Consider the following 22,506-nt stretch of genomic DNA (forward strand, 5'->3'; position numbering starts at 1 on the left):
CACGACATAGCGCGGCGATGGCACTAACCCGCATCTGACCGCAGGCACCTCCATGCTGCAATCGCGTGAGTATCTCATTTGGCGCTTTTGCGACCTTCACACCCTATTTACGCAGCCTACGAACCCGACAGGTTGGCTGGCTGACTGAAGGGTTTTCGTGAGAAGGACTGTATTAGGGGTGTAAAAGAAATATACACCCGCAGGCCCATTTGCGACGCCTGGACAGTTCCATATCGAGAGCCTGGCAACCATGGCATTCGAATTCCTCCGTTTTCTGTCCGCCATCTTCGGCTGGATCTACTTCCTCTGCTGGTCCGGCTCCTTTTACCCGCAGCCTCTCCTCAACTTTCACAGGAAGACCACGGCCGGCACAACGGTTGACTTCCCCCTGATCAACTGCCTAGGTAAGACCTGTTTTGTTTGTCTTTAGCAACTGCTGCGCGATTGCTGACCAAGTACGCCATCATAGGCTTCCTCGCCTACTTCGTATCCAACGCCGCTTTCTACTACTCCCCCGTCGTCCGCTCTCAGTACGCCGCGCGCAACCATGGCCTGACACCGACCGTCGCCTTCAACGACATCACCTTCGCCGCTCACGCCCTTCTTCTCTCCTGCATCACCACCTCCCAGTACATCCCCAAGCTTTGGGGCTTCGCGCCGGCCCACGGCACAAAGCCGAGCCGATTCATCTCGGGCATCGCCTTCGGTTGCGTCATTGGCGTTGTCTTCGTTGCCTTCATTGTCGCTTCCGCCCCGGGCGACGGTGACCCACGCACGAGCTGGTGCGCCCTCGACGCCGTCTACGCCGTCTCGTACGTCAAGCTCGTCATCACCCTGATCAAGTACACACCGCAGGTTATGACCAACTACCGCAACAAGTCGACCAAAGGCTGGTCCATTTGGCAGATTCTGCTCGACTTCTCCGGCGGTCTGTTGTCTGTGGGCCAGCAGGCCATTGACTCGTACCTACAACGCGACTGGTCCGGCATCACGGGCAACCCTGTTAAGTTTGCGCTAGGCAACGTCTCCATGGTGTACGACGTTGTGTTCATGACGCAGCACTACGTCCTGTACCGTGGTTCTGAGGGCAAGACCGACGAGAGGGACTCGCTTCTCCAAGGAGATGATGAGGAACATCAGAGACTGGACTAGACTATACTTGCGTTGAAATATATTCTCTATACCAATCAGTGTCTAGAGACCAAAGATATATGCGAGTGTCTTATTTGAGCCACGCCTTCACAATTGGTATCTTGCCCGAAGTCTGTGTCGACACTTTTCACTTGAGGAGTTTGTTGAACCACAGGAAGACGTCGGGTCCTGGGAGAACAGCATTGTGATTACACCATAGATACTTATCTAGGACTAAAAGAAAAACCTAAAAAAACTGCCCCAAAACGTCCTTCAAGAGGCAACAATAGTCTAGAATTTCTACCTCTGACCAACGACATGTATACAATGTTGCAGCAACTGGCAGCGGCACCAAACAGACTATGCTAAACAGCTTTGCAACTGCAAAAAGACCATCTATTTTCTAACCAAGAAAGAGGAAGGCCGCGCGCAGGGCAAAGAGCAAGTAAATAGAAACGTAACCAAAAAACAAGACAATAACACAGAAAAGGAAGAAAAAAATGCCTCAAGACCCTTTGTATGCCTACCCCTGAACGCCGTCGGGGGGAATATGCAGTCTCTCTTCACTTACCATCTGCAACTTGCAAAGATGTCTGCCACCCAATTTTTGCTTGATCAGCCCCAGAGGGCTTTCTCTGTCTCCGTCTTGGGTTTATTGCTCTACAACTTTTGTAATACCCGGCCATATATGCGATTCTTGCGAACTGTGACTTTGAACACTTGACTTTTATCCAGCTAAGCATAATGAGGCTTATTCTGGTTATTTTTCACCGGTATCCGGTTTTTTTTTTTCGAGTTCAGCCTGCTCATGAAGAGCCGTTTCCATTGGTCTGCATGAAGGCGGGCAGCTTCTTCCAACTCTCCTGGTTTGGAACCTTGACCTTGCCAAAGTCCTCGTCAATGTCGAGAATGATCTTGAGGGCGTTGCGGCTGCGGGCGAAGGGGCTCGTATCGAGGGTCTTCTTCAGGGTAGAAACGGCATCGCCAACGCCCGTGTGGACCTTGGAGCTCTCGGGCTTGCCGGGGTAAGGGATGACGTTCTGCAGGACCTCGTAGGCGGCAAGAGTGAAGCCGAATTGTGGAGAGGAGCGGAAGATTCTCGCAGGGCCGCCCTTGAAGAAGGCGCGGAAACCCTCCTCCTTCCAGATGGTCTTGGCGGCGTGGCGGAGACCCGTGTAGGTAGCCTCTCCCTTGCGGGCCTCGACCTGGAGACGGGTCTTGATGACATCGCAGGGAGTCGTGAGGTAGGCGGCAGGCATACCGGCAATGGCACCCGCAGTCAGCAGCTGGAGGACACCGAGCTTCTTGGTGGGGGATTCGCCAAAGAAGTCCCTCTTCAAGTGGCTGTACGTGGGGAAGTAAATGGCCGAGAAGGGAACGTCGCGCAACAGGCAAGCAGAGGCACCCTTGTAGAGACCAACAAGGCCCAAGTTACGCACAATCCACATGGCTGACCTTCTAGGAGCTCCTTCGACCGTCTTGGCGACCTCGCCCTGAACCTGGAGGCGAATCTTGACGATTTCGAGGGGGTTGGTGAAGACCTGGGGGGCGCAACATTAGCATGCGGCTCTTCTTTCATATTCAATGCATCATTGGGTGAAAGGGAAGGCTCACAACTTGGCAACCACCAGCCGTACCACCAGCAAGAATCTCGTGGCCATACCATATCTTGCCCTCCTTATTGGTGAAGTACCCACGCACGATATCGTTCACGGTCAGCTTGATGGCCTTCTCAGGGGCAACACCAATGAGCTGGGGCACGACACCTGAGTACAGGCCTCGGGGACCCTCGTTCCTCCACACCTTCTGGAAACAGTCGATCGAGTTCTTGTACAGCCTCTCTCCCGGCCTGGCACTTCTCTGGTTCTGCAACCGCGTTTTGACGAGGTCAATGGGGTAAACCATAAATGCGCCAAAAGCGCCCGCCATACTGCCCAGACCAAAATTGTATGCCGACTCGAGGATGGAGGTGAGGACGGCCTTGGAAGCCGTGGCACCCTTGGCCAGCGCCCGCGAGGCCGCCTCGTCCGCATCGTAAATGGCATTTCTCCACGAAGGGTCGAGAACCTTGGCGAAGTCGCCCAAACCAAGCCGGCCCGATGGCTCGTCAAGGCTGGCAAAGTGGAAGAGAATGTCGGCCTCCATGGGGGTAAAAAGGGAGAATCGAGTAATCTTGGCGGCTTGGTTGAGGAACTCGGTCCTAGTGATTTTGCCGTCTGGGCTCTTGGCACAGGCACGGCGCACAATGAGCTCGACCAGGTCAATCTCCTTAACCATGTTCTGGAACGCGCGCACGTTGGCGTATGACACCTTGCTGCCAAGGGAGATGTTGCAGAGGGTCGACAGGTTCTCGAGCAAGTGGTCGGAGAGCTTGTGTTTGGAGGTCTCGAGGATGATGCGCTCAAAGTCCTCCGAGTCGATGAAGCCATCTCCGTCCTTGTCGAAGAGCTGGAAAGCCTGACGGATGCGCTCGCCCTGTAGGCCGCGCAGCATCTGAGAGAACTGGGGATAGTCCATGTGGTGGCGCTTCTTCTTACTACCAATGTACAGCTTGGCCCACTCGCACTCCCAGTCGAAGGGGATGCTGTCGGGGCCCTTGTTAAGTTCGTAGAGCTTTCGGAAGTCCTCGTACTTGACGTTGCCGGTCCTGTCGACGTCGAAGAGGCGGAAGGCTATCTCGTACTCGGCGTCGGGCTTCATCAACAGGTTCTCGAACGCGGCCCACTCGGAGAGGGTGATCTTGCCAACGCCTTTTCGGTCGGCAACGCCGAACAGGATGCCATACTGTTCCCGCTTGATTTTGTGCTTAGTCGCGGGCCCTTAGAGTTAGCAAAACCGGTCGCGTGAGCCATCGAAGGACATTGAATCTGGCTTGTACGCCTCCTGGGCCGGAGACAGCGAGAAGGAGACGCAACAAACACACGCGCACACACAAAGGAAAATCCAGACGTACGAAGTCTTCATTCTCGGGCGCAACGGCCTTGGTGAACTCCTCAGGGCCCATAAAGAGCTCTCCTGTGGTCTCGTCCTTGGCGGCATTGGCGATGAACCTCGCCTTGGTCTGCGCCGACAGCTGGACGGGTTCTTCGGCACCAAGGAGGCTCTCCTTGACGGCCTCCTTGACAACCGCTGCTTTGCTCATGATGGGCGGGTGCTTAGAAGAAGGAAAAGCTGAAGAGGGATTAGGAGCGCGGGCGCAGCAGGAATAGTCTGTGGGTTACGTCTTCCTGTATCTCGTTACAGAAAGAAGAGAAGGGTGCTCGCTCGGTGAGGGTGAGGTGACTGTGTGGCCCTCGTGTGGGTTGTGGGTTGCTATCCCGCGAAGGAGGTTGGTGCGGTTGCGATAAGATTACGCTCTAGCCGACGTGGGCCGGGGGGGTTAAGTCGGCGAGTACCTAGCGTGGTTCCTTTTCTCTCCAGGCTTTCGGTCGTTCTTCTTACGGTATGAAATACAGGGGGTTCACAAGGACGATACTCGAAGGATAGGGAGGCTGAGGGAAAGAGGGGGAAGGAAAAGGAGCAGGTTTGGGGCAGAACTGGGAATTAGGAGGGTCCGATCAGGGGAAGTTCGTCACGCTGTATACAAACAAAAAAAGCTTCTTCACTGCAGCCGGTCAAGTTTTTTTCCCCTTTTAGGTATCTTGTCTCCTTTCTTGGTTGCACTCGGCAAGTAAGAGAATGCAGAGAAGAATGATTCAGTAGGTCTCAGATGAGGGAACACACTAAGACGGTATCAGGAGGGAGACCAGTAGTATACGCAGTACTCTCTGTCCATGCATGGACTTTTCGAGAGACAGTACCAGAAACAGCGGGATGGATGACCTGAGTCAATTCCAAGGACCTGGCAGTCCGTTTTTCGGAATCATCAGCCATCTGGCGTCAGAGTAGATTTTTTTCCTTTCCCCTGCTCGTTTTTGCTTGGCTCCACGCGGGATTCAGGAACATGTGCCGGATGATTGTTAGCCCAGTACGGATACTCTTACCCCTGCAAACTCGTCCGATAATGGGTGCGATAAGAAAATTTTGTCGCCGATTGTAGCCCCGGGACCACGGTTGAACGGACTGGAAGATTTGGCTGCGCTACTATGAGGAATACTTACTACGTACGTGTAAGTACCTACTTACCTAGGTAGGCGACTATCTACCTAGGTACGGTAATGTATGTAGATAGGTCCCACTGCCACATGCACATGCATACACACGCACACAGAAGGAGAGACAGACAACATGTGCACAGAACCACATGCCACCTGCAATGTCCTCGTGTACATGCTCAATGACCGTTGACCGCCTCGGCCATGCCCGTCGTCATTGCCGCTGTCCGTGTGTCCGCAGGAGTGTAGGCTGAAACTCTGCCCATCTCTTCCTTGCAACCTTGTGTCTTCTCCTGTCATTATCCGAATTCTCCCCCTTGTTCTAGATTAAATAGTAGTTGTAACCCTGCTCGAATGAATGATGACACCGCCTTCAAGTAACAATATGTGCCGGCTGGGTCTCTAGGAGCGCGCAGCTATCCAACTGTGAGCGACTAGCGGAGCGGAGCTTCTACGGCTTGCGGAAACAGCATTGGCGCATCTACCGTAAACACTGGCTAAATTTGACCACCTCCACTTTGCAAGCTAACGGCAACAAGTATCGCGGCCTGCTGTGAGGGGTATAGTCTGCTGGCAGAAACAAGGATGTAGATGTGGCAAATGCAGGGGTTAGTCAACGTCAGCAGCAAGTTTAGTGGCAAGGGTTAGGGTTAGGTTGGTGGATGGGTCGATGGGTTGGTTGACCGCCTTCTATAGAGGGTTTAGCGTAGTCGGCGGCGGCGATACCCGTTGCCGTTAGCTTGCAAAGTGGAGGTGGTCAAATTTAGCCAGTGTTTACGGTAGTCATCAAACCTGGGCTTGCGCTCTGCGATTCACTTTGGACTGCGCTCCCGCCTCACATTGGACGCGACCGGGACATTTGGCACGAATGACGAGGTTCAGGGTGCGGCGACACTCCCACGCGTCCGTGCACGCACGTAGGTAGGTACCTTCTTCCGATCGCCCTCGATTCGTGCGCATAAACCTCGGGAAAGTGGGTCCCCGACCCGCACCGAACTTGCCAACACCGCAACCAAGACGGCATAGTGTAGTAGGTAGACGTCTCACAGAGCAAAGTCTAGTCGCCTCCAAACTCTAGACACCCAAGACCTCAAGAAGCCGGCAAGAGGAGAAGGGAAAGCACCCGCGTTGATCTATGGGAAGGTGTACCTAATAGCACTGCTGGTTATTATTGAAATACCCAACCTCCAACTCTCACCACCCTTCGCGCCTTACATTCATTCATTCGCTCACGCGCTGCCGAAGTTTCATTTCAACACACGCGCACCAACGGAGCAAGCTGTGCCTGGGCTTGTCCTGTTCGGATTTCAAGGCGAAGCCGCTACCCCAGGGAAGAGGCCTCGAGGCGAGGGCTCTGCAGACCCAGCCAAGCCAGCTCAGAGCTATCCGTTCCCTATCTGCATTACACCCTCCCTAGTTACCTAAGCCCCTTGACACCAACCATTGTTGCTCGTCTCCCGAATCGGCTTCTTTGACGACTCAGAACGGCAGGGCGGCATCGATGAATCCCACGCACTCACCAAATCCCACACCGCCGCCTGCGTACCCACTGATGCGCACACCATCGCCATCCTTCAAGTACGTCCTGTCCTGACCGTCGCTCGTTTTCCATCCAACTTTGCCGCCTTTGGTCATCTCAAGCAGACATCCGTGCTCGTCGTCGCCGGTCCCTGACACTGTTCCTGTCGCCAATAAGTCGCCGGTGTTCAGGTTGCACCCGTTGATCGTCTGCTGAGCCACAAGATCTCGGAACGTCCAGGACATCCAGCTGAGCTGAGCTTTACAGACCGTCGTAGCCTTGCCATTTGTCAACACCTCGGCCTTTAGTTCAATCTTATAACTCGATTTCTCTTTCTTGTCTGTGAGATATGGCTGGGCGGGTACGTCCCTCGCCGGCGGCTGTGTCGCAAACGGTTCGAGCGCTTCGAGCGTGATCACTTACACGAGACTCCCGATTAGTGGCAGGTCACCAAAACACGAAATGTTACTGGGCATAACTTACCCCAGGGGCTAATCGATGTACCGAAAGACTTGCCATTCAACGGGCCCAAAGGACTCATCTCGAGACCCTGAATATCTCGAGCTTGCCACTATTAGTCATATAAAACCCCGCCAAGGTGACTTGAAACCTACCACTCCAGTCGTTCAAAAGCACAAGGCCAAAGATGTGCTCGTCGGCATCTGATACGGATACTCTGTTTCCTAGTTTTGTCGGCTTGCCAATGATGCAAGCTACTTCCAGCTCGTAGTCCAGCGCTTGCGCTGGGCCGAAGCCAATTCGGTCCCCGTCTCGATACTGGCCATAGGGCCGAGTGATACTCGTTCCCGAGACGACAATGGAAGATGGTCGGCCGCTGTAGCCAATGGGTAGATAGGGCGCCGCTGGTGGCATCTCGGCCTTGCCCCTGACGGCCTCCGATGCGTTCATCATGTGTTGCACTGAGCATGAGAAGTCAGTGAATCCATAGACCTTAACAGGCAAGTGCAGTTGGACCTCGTTGACGGGCACTCCATGCTTCGATAGTGTGGGCTTGTCGGACAGCAGTCTCTGGATGTTCCTTCGGAGGAGCTGGAGTTCAGTCTTCTCCACGGCTATCAGGTCGTTAAGAGTCGGCTGCAGTGGTGATCAGCATTATCTTGCTACTTGGGTGTCGAAGGAGTAGGGGGCCCACTTGGGACAATGCGGACTTAAGTGGCTCGGAAGCCTCGATGTCCAGGTCTGCGAGAAAAACGACAGAGTCCTCGACTCTTGTGGCTACACCTCGTGGACGCTTTGGAGTACTCGCAATCCCGTAGGGAATGTTGGCAATGGAGAAGTGCTCGGAGAAGCTCATGGTGGATGACGGGTTGCAATGAACAGGCTCGCTCGTGGAAAGGATCTGAATTGCACAGCTGTCTTAAGAGTATGCGTTGCGACAGCCTGTGTCGCTTTAACACTTTCATGGCGAAACTCCCAAGGAGCTCGCTTATTGCCTATCACGAGTCTACACTCCCCTTCCCCTCCCCCACCTTATCCCCCACCCCCACCCCCACCGGCCCCGTCCTCTAGCCCCTTATCCACCCAGGTACGTAGGAGGCTCGGTTCGACTGCTCGGAGCTCAGCTTCGCTTCGCACTCGGCGAGGATTCACGGCACGATACCAAACACGCTGCAGATGAATACGCAGCGGGTGATCTCTCGTCTTCTTCTCATTTCGGCGGGATTACAGGCAAGGTAACAAAATTCTCAAGGCCTTGCCCGAAATGAATGTTGTTCAGTCCTCCAAACTTGGACGCAGGCCTTGGGAGTAGTGGTCAGCAAATGGTCTCCAGAAGAGTGCCAAAACCCATGAAGCTTACCTGTCGACTTCGGAGCAGTGCTGGAAAATACCACTGCCCTGTGTGTCGCCGCTGCTGACTTCGAAAACAAGCTTGTTACCTTTGTCGACAACGACATTCGTCGGCCAGATCTCAATGTCCACGCCGTACACTTCGCCAGCTTTGACTGGCTGGACATCAGTTGAGAGGTATTCCCTGTGTGGCAGCCAGGACTTGTGTCTGGGGTTCTCCTCGTGTATCTTGCGGTTGCTTACTCTCAGCCAGCCCTTGACCAGCGGGACGGGATCGCCGGCCGTGCCCGTGTAGTATATTTCCTGGCCGTTCGCGTCAATGTGCCGCAAAGTGACAAACAGATCGATATCGGTCTCGTTATCGGCATTATCAGGCGTTACTGAGACGTTAAGGTGAGCGGTGACGTGGCCCGTTATCTCGGTCTCTTGCTCGAAGGGCGCAGTCGTGAAGGAGACGGCCTGCTGGTTGTCTAACGAGCCCAGAGCCTTGTAGGAGACAGTCTTGGATTCGGTGCTGGATCCACTCGTAGTGAGACCGAGGTCTGGCGTCAGATAGAAGTTTGTGTACTTGGTGCGCGAGATGGGCCAGGCAGTCTCCTCTCTCTTGGGGTACGCTTTCTCCTTCTCAGCATCGTTAAAGCCAACGTTGCCCTTTCGCAGTGTAAGCGTCACTGGAGGCACCTTGCCAGGCGTGCTCCAGCCGACGCGATCCTCGCCCTTGAGGAAGGCATCTAGGAAACTTTTTTGTAGCTCGACCTCCTCGGGATAGTAGAAGGGGAGGTCGTGGCGGCCCGTGATGAAACGGAGGTACTTAAGCTTGGAGCCGGCCCCAAGGTAACCCTGCACGTTGCCTCGGAGATGAAGAAGGATACCGCCCCAGTTGGCAACGCTCAGAACGGGAACTTCAATGTCTGACAAGTTGTACTCCTTGCTGGCATAGTATTCGTCGTCGCGGAAGCGATTGAGCTCATTGTCTTTGGTCTGGTCCTTGCGGTTCGCGACGAGGACGTCGTCTGGCAGATCACCCTCGATAGTGTCCTCCTGACCTCTCGCGCCAGGGCCGTCGGGTGGGAATTGCAGCTGAGACCTGTCTTTCCGCCCGTACTGGTTAACGAGGACCTGTCGGTTCCACCAGACACCGATGAACTTGTTGGAGTAGATCCCTCCATGACGACAGCGATCACGGTAGTAATCCGACATGCCCTCCCAGGGGATGATGGCAGCAAGTCCCTTGGGCCTGCGAGCGGCGACACGCCATTGCGAACCTGACTACAGCGTAAGTCACATGTTTCGATGGTTCGTCTCTGAAGAGAAGATAAAACGTACCGGCATAGTATGAAATACCCAAGAGACCGACCTTGCCAGTAGACCATTGCTGGTCCGCTGCCCACTCGACAACGTCAAAGAAACACTCGCTCGTGCCGCGGCTCATAGTGTCCAGCAGGCCGGGACTCTGGCCCAGGCCGCGCTCGTCGGCGCGGACGATGGCATAGCCTTGTTTCGTCCAAAAGACGGGATCGGGCGTTTCCCAGGCCGAGTACTTGGACTTCTGCTCCGGGCTGACCTCGCTGAACGACTTGGGGAAGAATGATGCATAGGGAATGTCCTTGCCATAGGGCCCGTAGGTCACCAACACGGGGTAGCGGGCCCCCTTGTCCGCGGCGAGCGGAAGGTAGACATTTGCGCGGATGGGGAGAGGCGAGTCCTTGAGGGGTATCGAGACGTTCTTCATAAAGGTAAGGCCATTCTCGGTATCCTGAGTGACCTCGAGGAGGTCTTTGATGGGAGGGGTCTTGATGGACATGTTTTCCTTTGAGCTGTGTCTAGCATAGGTTGTGGGGGTCTGCCTCGTTTCAATGCGAAAGGACTGTTACTGAACGGGACTTTCTGGATTTTATTGCACAGGGCTTTCTTCTTGGATAGTGATATCTCGCTTTCTTCGAGGACGACAGGTTACCGAGGGCGATTGATGCATGTGGTCGATGATCGGACCCCTCCTTCTGTTTCTCCTCCGCTCAACTCTGTTGTGTTCCGCGCGGGCGGGAGGGTGGGGGAGGGGCGGGCTTACCCCAGCGGACGTGGCACATCTACCTAAGTACAGGTAGGTAGGTAAGGCTAGCAACCACGGCACCTGCCTGCGACACTCCAGCAAGCGGCACTACAAGTTTCGGGACAATGGTAGGTTAGTGCATTTGCATTTGGGTTTCGGTCAGCAATGCCTACCTAGGTAGCGTGCTTGTGTAAGTCTCATCCTTTTCCCTAGTGCTACTGACAGTATCAAGTCTACCGCTTGCAGCAATTCGTCACAGCACAACTAGCAGCTCTGTTTCAACGAATCGAATAATCATAATGACATGGGAGGGCAGAATTGCACCGATGATGTAGTACACCAAACATTCCGTCCAGCACCGCCATCTGGATTCTGTCATCTATAATGTCACTGTCCCAAGCCTCAAATCTCACCACCAACTTTGGCTCTGAAAAGGCTCTTGTTCACTCTCCCGCCCGTCCCCCTCCAGAGCCAGCTAGCAATCTATCAATGGGCACGTCAGAAATATTGTCTTGCAGGTGTTGGCTGCTTCTCGTGTCGTCTTTGACTCACCCCTTGAAGCCAGCAGCCGTTCATCATGAGATATACGAATGTCGACTCGATGCCGTTCGAACCCCACGGCCGGTCAGCGAGGTCCAGATTCCTGTTCACGGGCCTATAAGGAGGAACCTGACGATGCTGGTCGTACCATCCGGGCGGGTACTCGGCCGCTGGCGCCGGCGCGTCCTCGTTGCGTCGGGCGAACGCTTCCTCGATCCCCCCCGTGAGTCGAATTTGGTAGTCGTGTAAGTAGTCCTGATGGACCGTCGATGTGACAGGGTTCTCCGTGATCGTTGCTGACATTTTGGATAATCTGAGCGGTTGTATCTTCGCTTGTGGAGATGGGACGGGCGAGGCCTGTATTGTTCTCGAGGAGAGCCTGGTGTCGAAAAGCCTTCACGTCAAGCATGTAGAATGCGCATCTCAAAAAACCAAAGCAAGTGTGGGAGACAACCCCGTTCAATATGCCGACCATTGCCCCTGCGGAGCCGCGCTCGCGCCCGCCCCCCTCGGCGTCGGAAGTGCGAAGAGTAAGCGTCTCTTTAATTAGCTGGTGCAACGTAGGTATCATAGGAACCCTGGCAAAGCTTGCCAATTGGATCTGTAAGGCAACCCTTGTCCTCCACATTCCGCCCCTCGCAAGGCCCAGAGCCGCTGGCCTAGCTAGCCCAAACGAAAGTTCTCCCCTCCACCGTCCGCGCAAAGCTGTTTGGGCTGCGGGTTCATCGGGGGTTCATCGAGAGCCCAGGCAATGTTGAGCTCGGATCATGTAGATAGTACAACATCGCATCGCATCGTATCGCATAACACTTCTTCATCGCTGGCCCCAGTCGTTGCGATCTCATCTCACTTCAACACACATCTTCGGTTCTCTTCACCCAATCCTCATCTTACCAGCTCGTCGAGCAACTGTATCCTCGAGATGGACTCTGCAATTGAGAGCCTGCTCGACACCCTCGTCGACGGGCGCGCCGAGGGCATTCGATTTCGTCAGGACAACCTTCTCAGCCTTCACAACGAGCTGCGCAAAGAATCCTCGGCCCTCACCGCAGCCCAGGAGGCAGACACGGATGCTTCCAAGGCGGAGATTGAGGCAGAGCATTTTCTGGCACTCGAGGCTGTAAGGCACTTTTACGGGTCGCTCGACTTTGAAAAGGAGCTTGAGACGGAGTATCTCGTGGCTCACGGCAAGGATAACGCGAGCAGGAGAACCGGTGCCGGGCTGGTGATTATCAGACCGACCACTCACACCCGACTCTTCTCCATCTTGTGTCCCCTTGCAGCGGCTCTGGCTGCTGGGTCCGTCGTAGCCCTTGAGGTATGTTTACGACACGAGCTCAGGATGCTCTAGATCAGAAGCTGACGGCAAATCATCAATAGCTCGAGGACTCTCTTTTGCAACTCGATACGGTCCTCCGTGACGTCCTCCCCCGCGCCCTCAACCAAAACGCATTTTGCGTCACCAAGAAGATCACAGATGCAGATCTCCTTGAGCAAGCCATCCTCGTAGACCAGACCAATAGATCCCCACTCCCTGCAGTCCGCGCAAACAACCTCGTTTCGGCCAACGCCGCCCGTACCGTCGCCGTCGTCGACCGGACGGCTGACGTTGAGGTCGCCGCCAAGGCCATCACAGCTGCGCGCTTCGGCTTCAGCGGTCAGTCGCCCTACGCGCCCGACCTAGTTCTTGTCAATGAGTTTGTCAAGAAAGACTTCTTCGAGGCATGCTCCAAACACGCGACGCTCGCGTTCGCGCGGGAGACCACTGTCAGACGCACGAGTGAAAATTCGAGCGACGAGATAAGAAGGGTTATCCAGGAGGCCGAGGACCAAAGGTTGGTCTCGAGCTTTGGATCCAAGGATTTCAAGCTGGTCGACATTAAGAATAAGTACGCTCGAACTCACACTTCCGGTACAAGACTATTTGCTTAGTATCCAATACTGACAGTATCAGGAGCGCTTCGCTATTGGATATCAAGATCAGCGGCCGCTTCTTGCCCATCGCAACATCCTCTGGACTTGTAGATTCCATCTACACCCGAGAGTTCGAGTAAGTCAGACCTTACCCAGAAGGATATACTCACGTCTGACATGACAAGAAGGAACCCGCTACTGGCTGCCTACTTATTCGCCGGCCCCGAGGAGGCGAAGTACCTCGCCCAACACCTGCCCGCACACATCTCCTTTGTCAACCAAATCCCATCCAGCCTCCTCCTCGGACCCGCGGCGCCAATCTCGCACGAACCGGTCTTTGCCTTCCGCTACAGCAAGGACATGTTCTCCGTTGCCCGGCCGCAGTTCATCGAGCGGCCCGCTGGCGCGTTCGAAAAGGTCGAACAGCTTCTCACCGGCTCCGGCGTCGTGACGGCACAGAACCTGCACGTGCTGGCCCTCACGCCACTGCAGCCAACGAAGCAGCCCGGGAACAGTAGTTTGGGATTCTTCGAGCGAGGGTTCTTGCTGAGTGCTAGTCTAGTCATGAGCATCCTGCTACCTAGCCTTGCGTACGGGACCTGGATCGGCGGACGGAGGATGTTTGACTATGCGTTGAAACTCAGGGGCTGAGGAGTCGGTGAACTTTAGTAGTGCCTTCACTAGGTTTTATTTTGCGCACACGACGTTAAATTTTCTGTAGCAAGCTTTGCTTCGGCGCTACTTGAGTTTAACACCATAATGTACTATCTCGTATGAGTTTTTTCCGCAGAAGTCACCCCACATTCAGTACTCGTAAGAAATGCTGCCTGCCTGTTGTAATGCTGTTTGTCAACAGACGTTTCGTTAGCCAAGACCCGATAGCTTCACTTGTTAAAATCATCGAAAATATAGCGACCAGCTTGGATTTGTTGTTGTCATGGATTGACATGTTGAGCATGCAGTCTTCCAAATCGATTCGGAACCCCTCGGCTGGTACGGCTCGGGAAGTGGCGGCTGGGTTACAGCTCCCTTGTCACGGCCCCACCGGCCCCATTTTACCCCAGGTTGTGAACCCCCCCCCCCACAGAAAGCATGCCAAGAGGAAAGCCCGTTTCGCCGATGGGGCCGCTAATTCGTGCCGGCAGAGTTGTCGGCCACCGGATATCCACGTACTCCAGGTCAGCGTATCTGGTATTCGAGTATGTTCCCGTGCCTAAGAAGGCATACCTCACTAGCTAGTCGAATCCAAATTGATCATCCATCTACGCACGCACATACACATTCATCAGAACCATCTCCAGCTCTGACCATCACCCGAACTACGTAGCAGCTTCACTTTGACAGGTACAAACATACCATGGCGATAGGAAAGAAAGATGAGGGTCCCATGAATCCCGTCTTTCTCTTCGCCCATGGCTCAACTATGATGCTCGGCGAGGAGAGCAACTCGGCCACCTACTGGAAAAAGTGTGGCGATGAAGCTCGTGCTAGGGGGATCGAGCACGTTGTCATGATGGTAAGCTTCTCGCCCTTCGCCCACGACACTGGCGCTCTTTTCCCTAGAACTTCTCACTCAAAAACCCGTCTCGTAGGGCGCACACTGGGCTACAAATAAACCTGGCGAGGTTCTCATCTCAGCGAACCCCAAGCCCGTCAAATCCCCTGTCGCGTTCGTAAACCCCAACAAGTACCAGTCCTATGAGCTCAACCCGGATCTCGACTTCATCCCCACGATTCAGGCGCACTTCACCGCCGCCGGCATCCGTTCGAAGACGGACCCGACATTTGACTGGATCCACGACACCTACCTTGTCCTCATTCGCATGTTCCCCGCTGGTTGCCCGCCCACAACTTTGATCTCCATGAACGATTACTATGATCCTCACTTCCACGTCGCTGTCGGTGCCGCTCTACGACCCCTTAGAGCTGCAAAGCACAAGACCCTCTTCATCGGTTCCGGCGGGTCGGTGCACAACCTCTTCCGGAACGTCTGGGCGCCCATGCTCAGCTACCGCGACAACTTTGCCCAGCCAACCCCGCCGGAAATGTGGGCGATGGACTTCCGCCAGGAGGTCATCGACACGTTCTGCCCCGCCTACGAGGACGACGTCCCCGTTGACAAGGATGCGTACGGCAAGACCATCCGCGGCAAGAAGCCGTGCGGAGGCCCGATGTTGCGACGGAAAGCGACGAGCCTGATGAAGCACCCCATGTATCGTGAAGCGCATGCGACGGACGACCATTTCATGGCGACCATGTTCGTGGCCGGGCTGTGTGGGGGGCGGGGTGACGTGAACATGGAAGCTGAGATGGGCGCCGAGGACTGGGAACTCACCAACATGTGCAATTCCCAGTTCATCATCGGCAGCTGGCCCGAGACAAAGTGAAGGGGTGAACGGCAAACAAAAGGAAGAATTTGAATGTGTTTTCTTGGTATCAGATGTAATGTAACATGCTGTTCTGTCGAAGCCAATGTCTTTTTGAATTTGATTATTCCCATCCCCTGTACGCCAATGAGTACTTGCGCCAGGTCGAGCATCTCAATGACGAAAGCGCAATAGATTGCTCCTATGAAAGGTCCATGTTATCCCATTGAAAGTCGTCGCTGGCCCCGAGTGCACCGAATATGTCATCGGTCCCTAGGTCCAATGACCCTCCACCATTGTTGGAAGAGCCCCCAAGGCCCATATCTCCACCGACTCCGCCAAGGCCCAGATCGAGGCTCACGTTATCCACAGACATGCCGTCGCCCTGCCCAACGTTGGCAGCCGCGGCCGCCATGGCATCGTCGAGAGAGCCTGCGCCGGTATCTAGGCCCAGGCCGAGGTCAGTCTGCAGCATCGTGTCTGCTTGTATGGCCTGAGCCTGAGAAACAGCCATCTGAGACTCCACCTTGCGGTGCAGCCTGACGACAATCTCGGCCAGGTTCATGTCCGTCTTCTGTAGCCTCTTGCAGTCCTCGGCATCCGACTTCAAGACCTCGCGCAGAGTCAGCTTCCGCTGGACAGGGGCAGGCATGTTGCCTGAGTTATCGAGGAAGTTGACGGGATTTGGCGGTGTGTTGGCGACGTCAGGCGCGCAGACTATTGCCGTCGCTACATCATAAATGATGCTGCCACTGCCCGTATCTGTTTGTTGCCTGATGTCTTCGTACAGGAGCTGCAGCAGTCGCTTCGCACCTAGTAGTCTCAGCGCAACAAGCATCTGTCGATGGGTGTATGCGGGAGGCATTCTGTCCATTGTTGGGTGGATGCTCCACTGCACCAATTGCTGCAATGTTTGGCGGATAGAGTTGGAGAAGCCGCCTAGAGACCAAGCATCCAGCTCGGTATGGTCTGCTGCTCCCGTCCTTCGAGACAAGGGGATGCTGTCTTTGATTGCCTTGAGAAGGGGTTCGACTTCTTGACTCTTGGGATCCGATCGTTGGTACGCTCTCAAAGAATGTTCCAGCGGCTTGGCAACTATGTTCATGACGGAAGTGAGCATAGCTTGCGCCTCATTGGATATGGAAGTGGGCGCCAGAACGGAGTTCAGAACCCTTACGATCGCCTTCTGACAGTCGGAGCGCTCAACCCACAATGAGTTAGCCAGATAGGTAATGGCTACGACAAGAGACGGCAGAAGAAAGGTATCGACAAGATCTGCGATTGCATTAGCGCTAAGTTCGCTCCGGAGCAGGTGGCAACCTCACATTCTATACCCCCCCTGAGGCTCTCCTCGGCCAAGTGGCCAGTACTGAAGGCAAGAACAATGTTCTGGAACAGTGTTGATACCAGCAGGTAGAAATCTTGCGGCGGGCAAGATGACATCAATTCATCACCCAACCCACCAGCCTCAGAATCGAAAAGACCGTGAATCCATCCGTTCAGATGCCCCTTTTCTTGGTCTGACAGCTCATCAAACGGGCGACTTTGGTGACCCTGGCCGAGAAGCTTCAAAACAAACGAATCGGGGGATGCGACGCCCATGTCTGACGCTGACAGGCCATAGCGATACGCAAAAGCCATGACTAGGAGCAATATTGAACCGAACTCTTCGTATACGGGCTGGTACTCTCCTTGATCCTCCTCATACTTCCAGTTGTCCAGAAGGTCGCACAGCGGATGAAGGATAGTCCCAGGCTTCTCAAACATCAACATGACGTCCAGAGACAACGGCTTCTGAGCGAGTTGGCTGCACAGAAGCTTCAGAGACATCGTCTCCTTGTTCCTACAGAGTTGTCCCATTACCTATGAGTGTGGTCAGCATGAGGTACGGTTACAGGCGGCAGATGGAACGCATACCTCCGTCAAAGCCTGACATACGGCGCCAGCGTTTCCATCCTTGTTGTCCAGTTCGCCAATCAGAGCCTGCATTCGTTCCGGGTCTGCCAGACACTCTGCAACCAGGTTTTCCTTGATATACCTGCCGCCAGCAGGAAGTGACTGATAGGGGGTCTCTCCGAGAAGAGTCTCGATGCTGCTTTCTCGTACCAGGCCATGTAAACAGCATGCCCAACAGAACTCTTCTCGCACAGAGTCTGTGAAGGGGTTGTTACTCCTAGTCTCATCGAACATTGACGATAGCGTAGGGAACGTTGTCGTGTCAACACGGCCAAGGGCTTCTGTGATACAATACTCGGCATTGACTGGCCCGTACATGTGCTTGCTCAGGCTTTCGATAAGGATGGGTAGCTTGTTCATCAGAAACGAGCGTAAGAGATGAGCGGCCTGGTTGCCTTCGTTCCGCGAGGCGGCATTGGCCAACACGTCAAAGGAGGCGAGGATAAGGTCAACCGTTGTTGATTGCACATCGCCCTGAGAGTATCAGAGACATTCCTGCATAAAGAACAAATAGAGTACCTACCTGATATCGGTTGTTCAAGTAGTTGAATATAGCAAGGTCATCAACCAATGGCCGCCCAACAAGCTGTCCCACGCCTTGTCAGCATCTCTCATATCATCGACAGTCATGGCAAACGAACCGCAGCATTCAGGTATATGTATAGACCGGCTCTTGAGTTGACAATGGGCAGCTCGGAAATCACAAAGTTGTCCAGCGCCACCGTTGAGTCGAAGAGGTCTTCGATCTCGGCATTTGATTTGCTCTTCTGTTCGTCGACGGGCTCGAAGCCTGCTAACGTGCTCGTTCGGAACATATCGAGGCGCGTCGCAATCGGACCAGCACTCTGCATTATGGTCGGTACAAAGTTCGCGAGGCTCTCGGATAGGGCTTTTCTGGTGCCTTGTCAAGTCAGCGGGTAGTTCCAAACATGACCTAGTATGAGCGCCTACCTTGAGCTTCGGGTTTACTCAAAGCCTTCAGAACAACTTGATTTTCGCAGACACCCAAAAGAAGAGCCACGAACGCGGCGCGTGCTGATTCCATCTCTTCTCTCACTTGACTGTTGTGAAGCTGGCCCATGACGTCGACAGTGAAGGCCGTCGCAGCATCCGTAAAGAGCGCAATCCACTTAGCCATGATGCTTGCTATCTCAAGGCCTGTTCCTGTGTTCTGAATCGCTGTCCCCTGGGCTACGGACTTCGTAAGTCGATAAAACATGACCTCTTCTGCCGCATACGAGCTCCCCCATTGCGGCAAGTTTGGCCGTTGCGCCTCGCCAATGACCGGCTGTGCAGCGTCTCGAGAGTGCGCGCGAGATGTAGAGTATCTATACAGGGATTTTAGAATCGAAGCCGCGTCGATGTAGTTCAGGTCGGAGAGGACTTGTAGGTAGCGCGGCACTCGAGGGTCGAGGCTCTCGTGGTTGTGAGGCTGAGGTCGGAGGAAGAGGTCGGCAACGGCGACGGGCGGCAACGGGTGCTTGATCTGAAGGAAAGGCACGTATGACTCGAACTTTTCCGGATCTATGCGATGAGAAAGACTCTTGGCTATGAATTCGGACCATTGCTCAAGCGCTGCGCGCTGGACGCCTCGTACTACACGACCATCCATGATACTGTCTTACGACTTCGGGCTGACGATGTTTTCGGCGGATGTTGCTGCTGTCGACCAAGGGCGCATCAAGCCTGGCTAGTTAATGTCGCCTCGATTGGGCGGGCAAGCATGCTCTCTGCAAATGGGTGTAAAGTATAATCCCATACAACAATTATTGTCCTTTGCTGAGCTCTCGTGGTGTGGTAGGGAAGGCTGAGCGCAAACACGGCCGGCAGCATCAACAGCCTTGCATTTGCATCTGCACTTGCTTGTTGCACTTCCCTAAGCCTATCCACCATAGGTAGTGGAGGGGTGCAAGTTTAGGGGTTTTACCAAGGCATTTCAAGACCTTGTTTTGGGGGGTGTCTGGCCGCTAGGAATGTCAGCAAAGCACGGGCCATCATCATCTATTGGCGTCACACTACGGATACAGCAGCCGAGCACCGAGCACTTTCCACGAAATGTCATAACTTCTCTTACATAGGCATATTGATGCTGGCCAGCTTGTTCCGAGGGAACCCAGCCCAGCACACATCACGTCGAACTTTATACGTAGAGGTATCTCATGGACATTCTCGCATTGACGAAAATCGGGGACCAAAGTCACGATGAGAGTACTTGTACAATCTTGCTTTTACTGTTCATTCAACTTGACACTGCTTTCCACATATTGTGGAACGTTGGCTGTGAACGCTGCGAAGCCAGATACCACTTGGTTCCGGCAGCAAAAGCTGTGTAGCCCAGTTCCATCTTGCGAGTCGAGATGCACTAGCATCAATCGACCCGTCTCCTGCACAGCCGCTGCAACCATGACAAGGCGATGGGCACCATGCCAAGTCTCCCGTTTCCGTTTGGGGTAGTTCAACCCTCAATGGCCACATGCGGTGTTGTTGGCCAGCCAGACCCTGACCTGTAGCTGTGAAGCCGCAAGTCCGTCGCCCGTGTCTGCTAGTCCTGTCCTTCGGCCCATACCAGCGTTCTTCTCTCTTCCTATCTCCCAGGCTGGAGCTTTGAAGCTACCAAAGGACCTGTCGTCTCCCAATCGGGAATGTCTTCCAATCATTTCCATCAAGCCATATTAGAGAACGCCGATTGCACGTGATGTGTGTATGTGTGGGGGATGTTGTGTATCTGTCAGCTCAGCAAGATACGCAATGCTTCGCTGACAGAAGGGGGGTGAGTGACGGTTGGTGCTAAGGGGTAAATGGAGGGGCTGTTTCAGGGTTTGATCCAATGTCGGCAAGTTGCTGCATCAGCAAAAAGCACATCGAGGGTCGCTGACAATTTGGTAATTTTACATGTCCATCGAGTCACCGCCGTTGGCGAAGCTGAAGCCACCCTGTTGGGGAGCCGCGTTGGTGCCGAACCCGAAGGTACCGTTGGGGCCGGTACCCTGGGCCATACCTTCGTCCGCGTTCTCCTCCTCATCCGAGAAGTACTTCTCAATGATGTTATAAGCCTTCATGTAAATCTCCTCGTTGGCGTTGGTCTGGCATTCGTGGATCTTCTCCATGCCACCGCACTCCTCGATGAACAAGGCGTAACGGTTGATGGAGTCGGGGCCCTCGCCGGCGGCCTGCTTATCGAGATCGCCAACCTTGAGAATGTTTTCCAAGCCATCCAAAGCAACCTGGATGATCTTGTTGTCGGGGCAAGCCAGGAGATCGCACAGAGGCTTGATGCAGCCCTGAGAAACAAGGTAGCGGATCTGCTCAGGCTTCTGCAAACCACCCGAGGTGGCGTTGCTGATGGCCCAGCAAGCCTCCTTGCGAGTCTTCAGGTCGCCGTTGGAGAGGAGGTGAATGAGAGGCGGGATGATGTTGGCATCGATGACCGATTGAATCTGGGCCGAGTTGCCAGCGGTGACGTTGGAAATCGTCCAGCAGGCCTCCTTACGAATGCCGTCCTTGTTGGAGCTGAGGAGCGAAAGGAGGCAGGGCAGGGCACCGCAGTTGATGATCACCTGAGTCTGGACGTCGTCACCGGTGACAATGTTACCGACGGAACGAAGAGCAGGCGTCTGAACCGAAGTGGAGGCGTGCATGAGAAGCTCGACCAGGCGACGGGGAATGCCTGCCTCGATAACAGCCTGAATCTTGTCGTTGGACCCGTCGGAAAGGTAAGAGATGGCCCAGCAGGCGTCAATGAGTACCTCGTCATCCAGAGAGTAGACAAGCTTGGAAAGCACGGGGAGCGCGGGCGCAATCTGCAGACGTTGTTAGATGGCGGTGGTAATCAAGTGATTGGAGAGGCGGGCTTACGGTGTTCCAATCGGGCTGAGGGGTCTTGCCTCTACAGAAATTGCTGAGGGTCCACGTGGCGTTGCGCAGCATGCTGAGCTTCCGGCTGTCGCCGAGAAGAGCCAGGAGAGGCTTCAGGGCGCCGCAGCTGAGGACATAGTCACGGCAATGAGGGCTGTCACCAGCAATGTTACCCAAGGCCCAGACAGCCTGCTCCCGCACATCGGGCTCAGGGCTGGCCAAAAGCTCGACGAAAATGGGGACCGCACCGGCCTCGATAACAACCTGAGTTTGCGTGGCGGAGCCGGAAGCGATGTTGGTCAACGCCCAGGCAGCCTCGAACTGGACGAGAGTATGGGGAGATCGCAGGAACTCGACGAAACGGCTGACAACACCAGTCTTGATGACCTCCTCGATGGGAGGGTTGCGCTCCTTGGACAACAGCTTCCGGAACTTGGTAGTTGCTTGGATCTGGAGATCGATCTGCTCCGAGAAGACACCTTGGACCATCTGGGGGAGGTCCTCGTTGAGCTACGGCTAGTCAGCATTTCTATCTTAACAGCAAACAGTTGCGACGGATGGAGTAGTCGGGGCTGCTCGAGCTTGAGGAAAGGGCTGCGCCGACTCGCGCAGAAAAAGGGAAGTGGGGCAGCGGCAAGGCGCCATAGCAACAGGAGGAGGGGGAATAAACGAAGGGTGGGCGCAGCAGTATTGGCGGGGTTCCGACAAAGGCAAGCTGGGGTCGGCGACGGCGCATAGAGGAAGCAAAACTCACCTGGGACTCAGTAGGAGCGGTATCATCGTCGCTGTCCGGAGCGGCCCCAAGGGAAGCACCAGGTCTGTTCTCGCCCGTACCAATACCGCGGCGCTTGGCCAGGTTCTCCTCTCTCTTCGCCTTGCGGATCTCGACCTGTTGCTCCTCTCTGCGGCGGCGAAGCTCCTCAGGCTTGAAGGTGCTCTTCGCCTTGAAGTTGGTGCGGCGATGCTCGGGAATGTAACGATCAGCCATGTTTGCTGTCGTGTCGGTTGATATTGCTAGACAGTGTTTTCTAGCCGTCCTTCAGGGGAAGGAGGGGAAAAGGGTAATGTTTTGGTGGTGACCGATTTGGAAAAGCGTCAAGCAAAGAAGCGTCTCTATCGAGAGATGCTTCCTGGATCGTATTGCGCAGTAGTGAAAGGAAGGTAGAGTTGCGCGATGTCAACACAAAAAAGATCCTGATCCGGGTGCCAGATCGCTTGGTGGAAAAGTTGTTGCAGACGGAGGGGTGGGAATTTTATGGTGATGGATGGGGG

At 54.6% G+C, this 22,506-nt stretch overlaps 10 protein-coding genes across 10 annotated transcripts; 3 read left to right on the top strand and 7 right to left on the bottom strand.

The window, feature by feature from the left end:
• Window positions 1–250: 250 nt before the first annotated feature.
• On the top strand, window positions 251–1,152 carry LY79DRAFT_588929 (lysosomal cystine transporter; the record flags this gene model as incomplete). The annotated part of the gene is made up of 2 exons (XM_060560976.1): window positions 251–404; window positions 470–1,152. 2 exons carry the CDS (start codon window positions 251–253, stop codon window positions 1,150–1,152), a joined length of 837 nt encoding a protein of 278 aa, XP_060415854.1.
• Window positions 1,153–1,937: 785 nt separating this feature from the next.
• On the bottom strand, window positions 1,938–3,936 carry LY79DRAFT_512138 (mitochondrial carrier domain-containing protein; the record flags this gene model as incomplete). Its single annotated transcript, XM_060554338.1, has 2 exons — window positions 1,938–2,672; window positions 2,746–3,936. Coding segments are annotated over 2 exons (1,926 nt in total), but the record flags the coding sequence as incomplete, so codon positions are not given.
• LY79DRAFT_548338 (uncharacterized protein) lies at window positions 3,854–4,141 on the bottom strand. The gene has a single exon (XM_060557391.1). It carries the CDS (start codon window positions 4,133–4,135, stop codon window positions 3,938–3,940), a length of 198 nt encoding a protein of 65 aa, XP_060415856.1. The 5' UTR covers window positions 4,136–4,141; the 3' UTR covers window positions 3,854–3,937.
• A 2,362-nt stretch (window positions 4,142–6,503) lies between these two features.
• Window positions 6,504–8,059, bottom strand: LY79DRAFT_682631 (fumarylacetoacetase; the record flags this gene model as incomplete). Its single annotated transcript, XM_060564590.1, has 4 exons — window positions 6,504–7,162; window positions 7,228–7,308; window positions 7,359–7,839; window positions 7,898–8,059. The coding sequence occupies 4 exons, from the start codon at window positions 8,057–8,059 to the stop codon at window positions 6,705–6,707; spliced, it is 1,182 nt and encodes a 393-aa protein (XP_060415857.1). The 3' UTR covers window positions 6,504–6,704.
• A 354-nt stretch (window positions 8,060–8,413) lies between these two features.
• LY79DRAFT_512125 (X-Pro dipeptidyl-peptidase C-terminal non-catalytic domain-containing protein) lies at window positions 8,414–10,357 on the bottom strand (the record flags this gene model as incomplete). The annotated part of the gene is made up of 3 exons (XM_060554337.1): window positions 8,414–8,504; window positions 8,564–9,818; window positions 9,880–10,357. 3 exons carry the CDS (start codon window positions 10,355–10,357, stop codon window positions 8,414–8,416), a joined length of 1,824 nt encoding a protein of 607 aa, XP_060415858.1.
• Window positions 10,358–11,005: 648 nt separating this feature from the next.
• LY79DRAFT_668364 (uncharacterized protein) lies at window positions 11,006–11,446 on the bottom strand (the record flags this gene model as incomplete). Its single annotated transcript, XM_060563516.1, has 2 exons — window positions 11,006–11,086; window positions 11,156–11,446. 2 exons carry the CDS (start codon window positions 11,444–11,446, stop codon window positions 11,006–11,008), a joined length of 372 nt encoding a protein of 123 aa, XP_060415859.1.
• Window positions 11,447–12,065: 619 nt separating this feature from the next.
• LY79DRAFT_668365 (Aldehyde/histidinol dehydrogenase) lies at window positions 12,066–13,708 on the top strand (the record flags this gene model as incomplete). Its single annotated transcript, XM_060563517.1, has 4 exons — window positions 12,066–12,461; window positions 12,524–13,032; window positions 13,098–13,193; window positions 13,246–13,708. 4 exons carry the CDS (start codon window positions 12,066–12,068, stop codon window positions 13,706–13,708), a joined length of 1,464 nt encoding a protein of 487 aa, XP_060415860.1.
• Window positions 13,709–14,140: 432 nt separating this feature from the next.
• LY79DRAFT_124227 (Extradiol ring-cleavage dioxygenase, class III enzyme, subunit B) lies at window positions 14,141–15,535 on the top strand. Its single transcript, XM_060550787.1, has 3 exons — window positions 14,141–14,256; window positions 14,385–14,573; window positions 14,650–15,535. Exons 2-3 carry the CDS (start codon window positions 14,415–14,417, stop codon window positions 15,442–15,444), a joined length of 954 nt encoding a protein of 317 aa, XP_060415861.1. The 5' UTR covers window positions 14,141–14,256; window positions 14,385–14,414; the 3' UTR covers window positions 15,445–15,535.
• Window positions 15,536–15,625: 90 nt separating this feature from the next.
• On the bottom strand, window positions 15,626–18,991 carry LY79DRAFT_588935 (mediator complex subunit Med5; the record flags this gene model as incomplete). Its single annotated transcript, XM_060560977.1, has 6 exons — window positions 15,626–16,698; window positions 16,749–17,286; window positions 17,341–17,853; window positions 17,903–17,965; window positions 18,021–18,280; window positions 18,331–18,991. 6 exons carry the CDS (start codon window positions 18,989–18,991, stop codon window positions 15,626–15,628), a joined length of 3,108 nt encoding a protein of 1,035 aa, XP_060415862.1.
• Window positions 18,992–20,005: 1,014 nt separating this feature from the next.
• LY79DRAFT_124261 (armadillo-type protein) lies at window positions 20,006–22,366 on the bottom strand. The gene is made up of 3 exons (XM_060550788.1): window positions 21,989–22,366; window positions 21,235–21,744; window positions 20,006–21,179 (listed from the first exon to the last, which is right to left on the bottom strand). Exons 1-3 carry the CDS (start codon window positions 22,220–22,222, stop codon window positions 20,268–20,270), a joined length of 1,656 nt encoding a protein of 551 aa, XP_060415863.1. The 5' UTR covers window positions 22,223–22,366; the 3' UTR covers window positions 20,006–20,267.
• Window positions 22,367–22,506: the final 140 nt, after the last annotated feature.

Source organism: Colletotrichum navitas (genome assembly GCF_030913465.1).
Source record: "Colletotrichum navitas strain CBS 125086 chromosome Unknown LY79scaffold_18, whole genome shotgun sequence".
Taxonomy (NCBI): Eukaryota; Fungi; Ascomycota; class Sordariomycetes; order Glomerellales; family Glomerellaceae; genus Colletotrichum; species Colletotrichum navitas.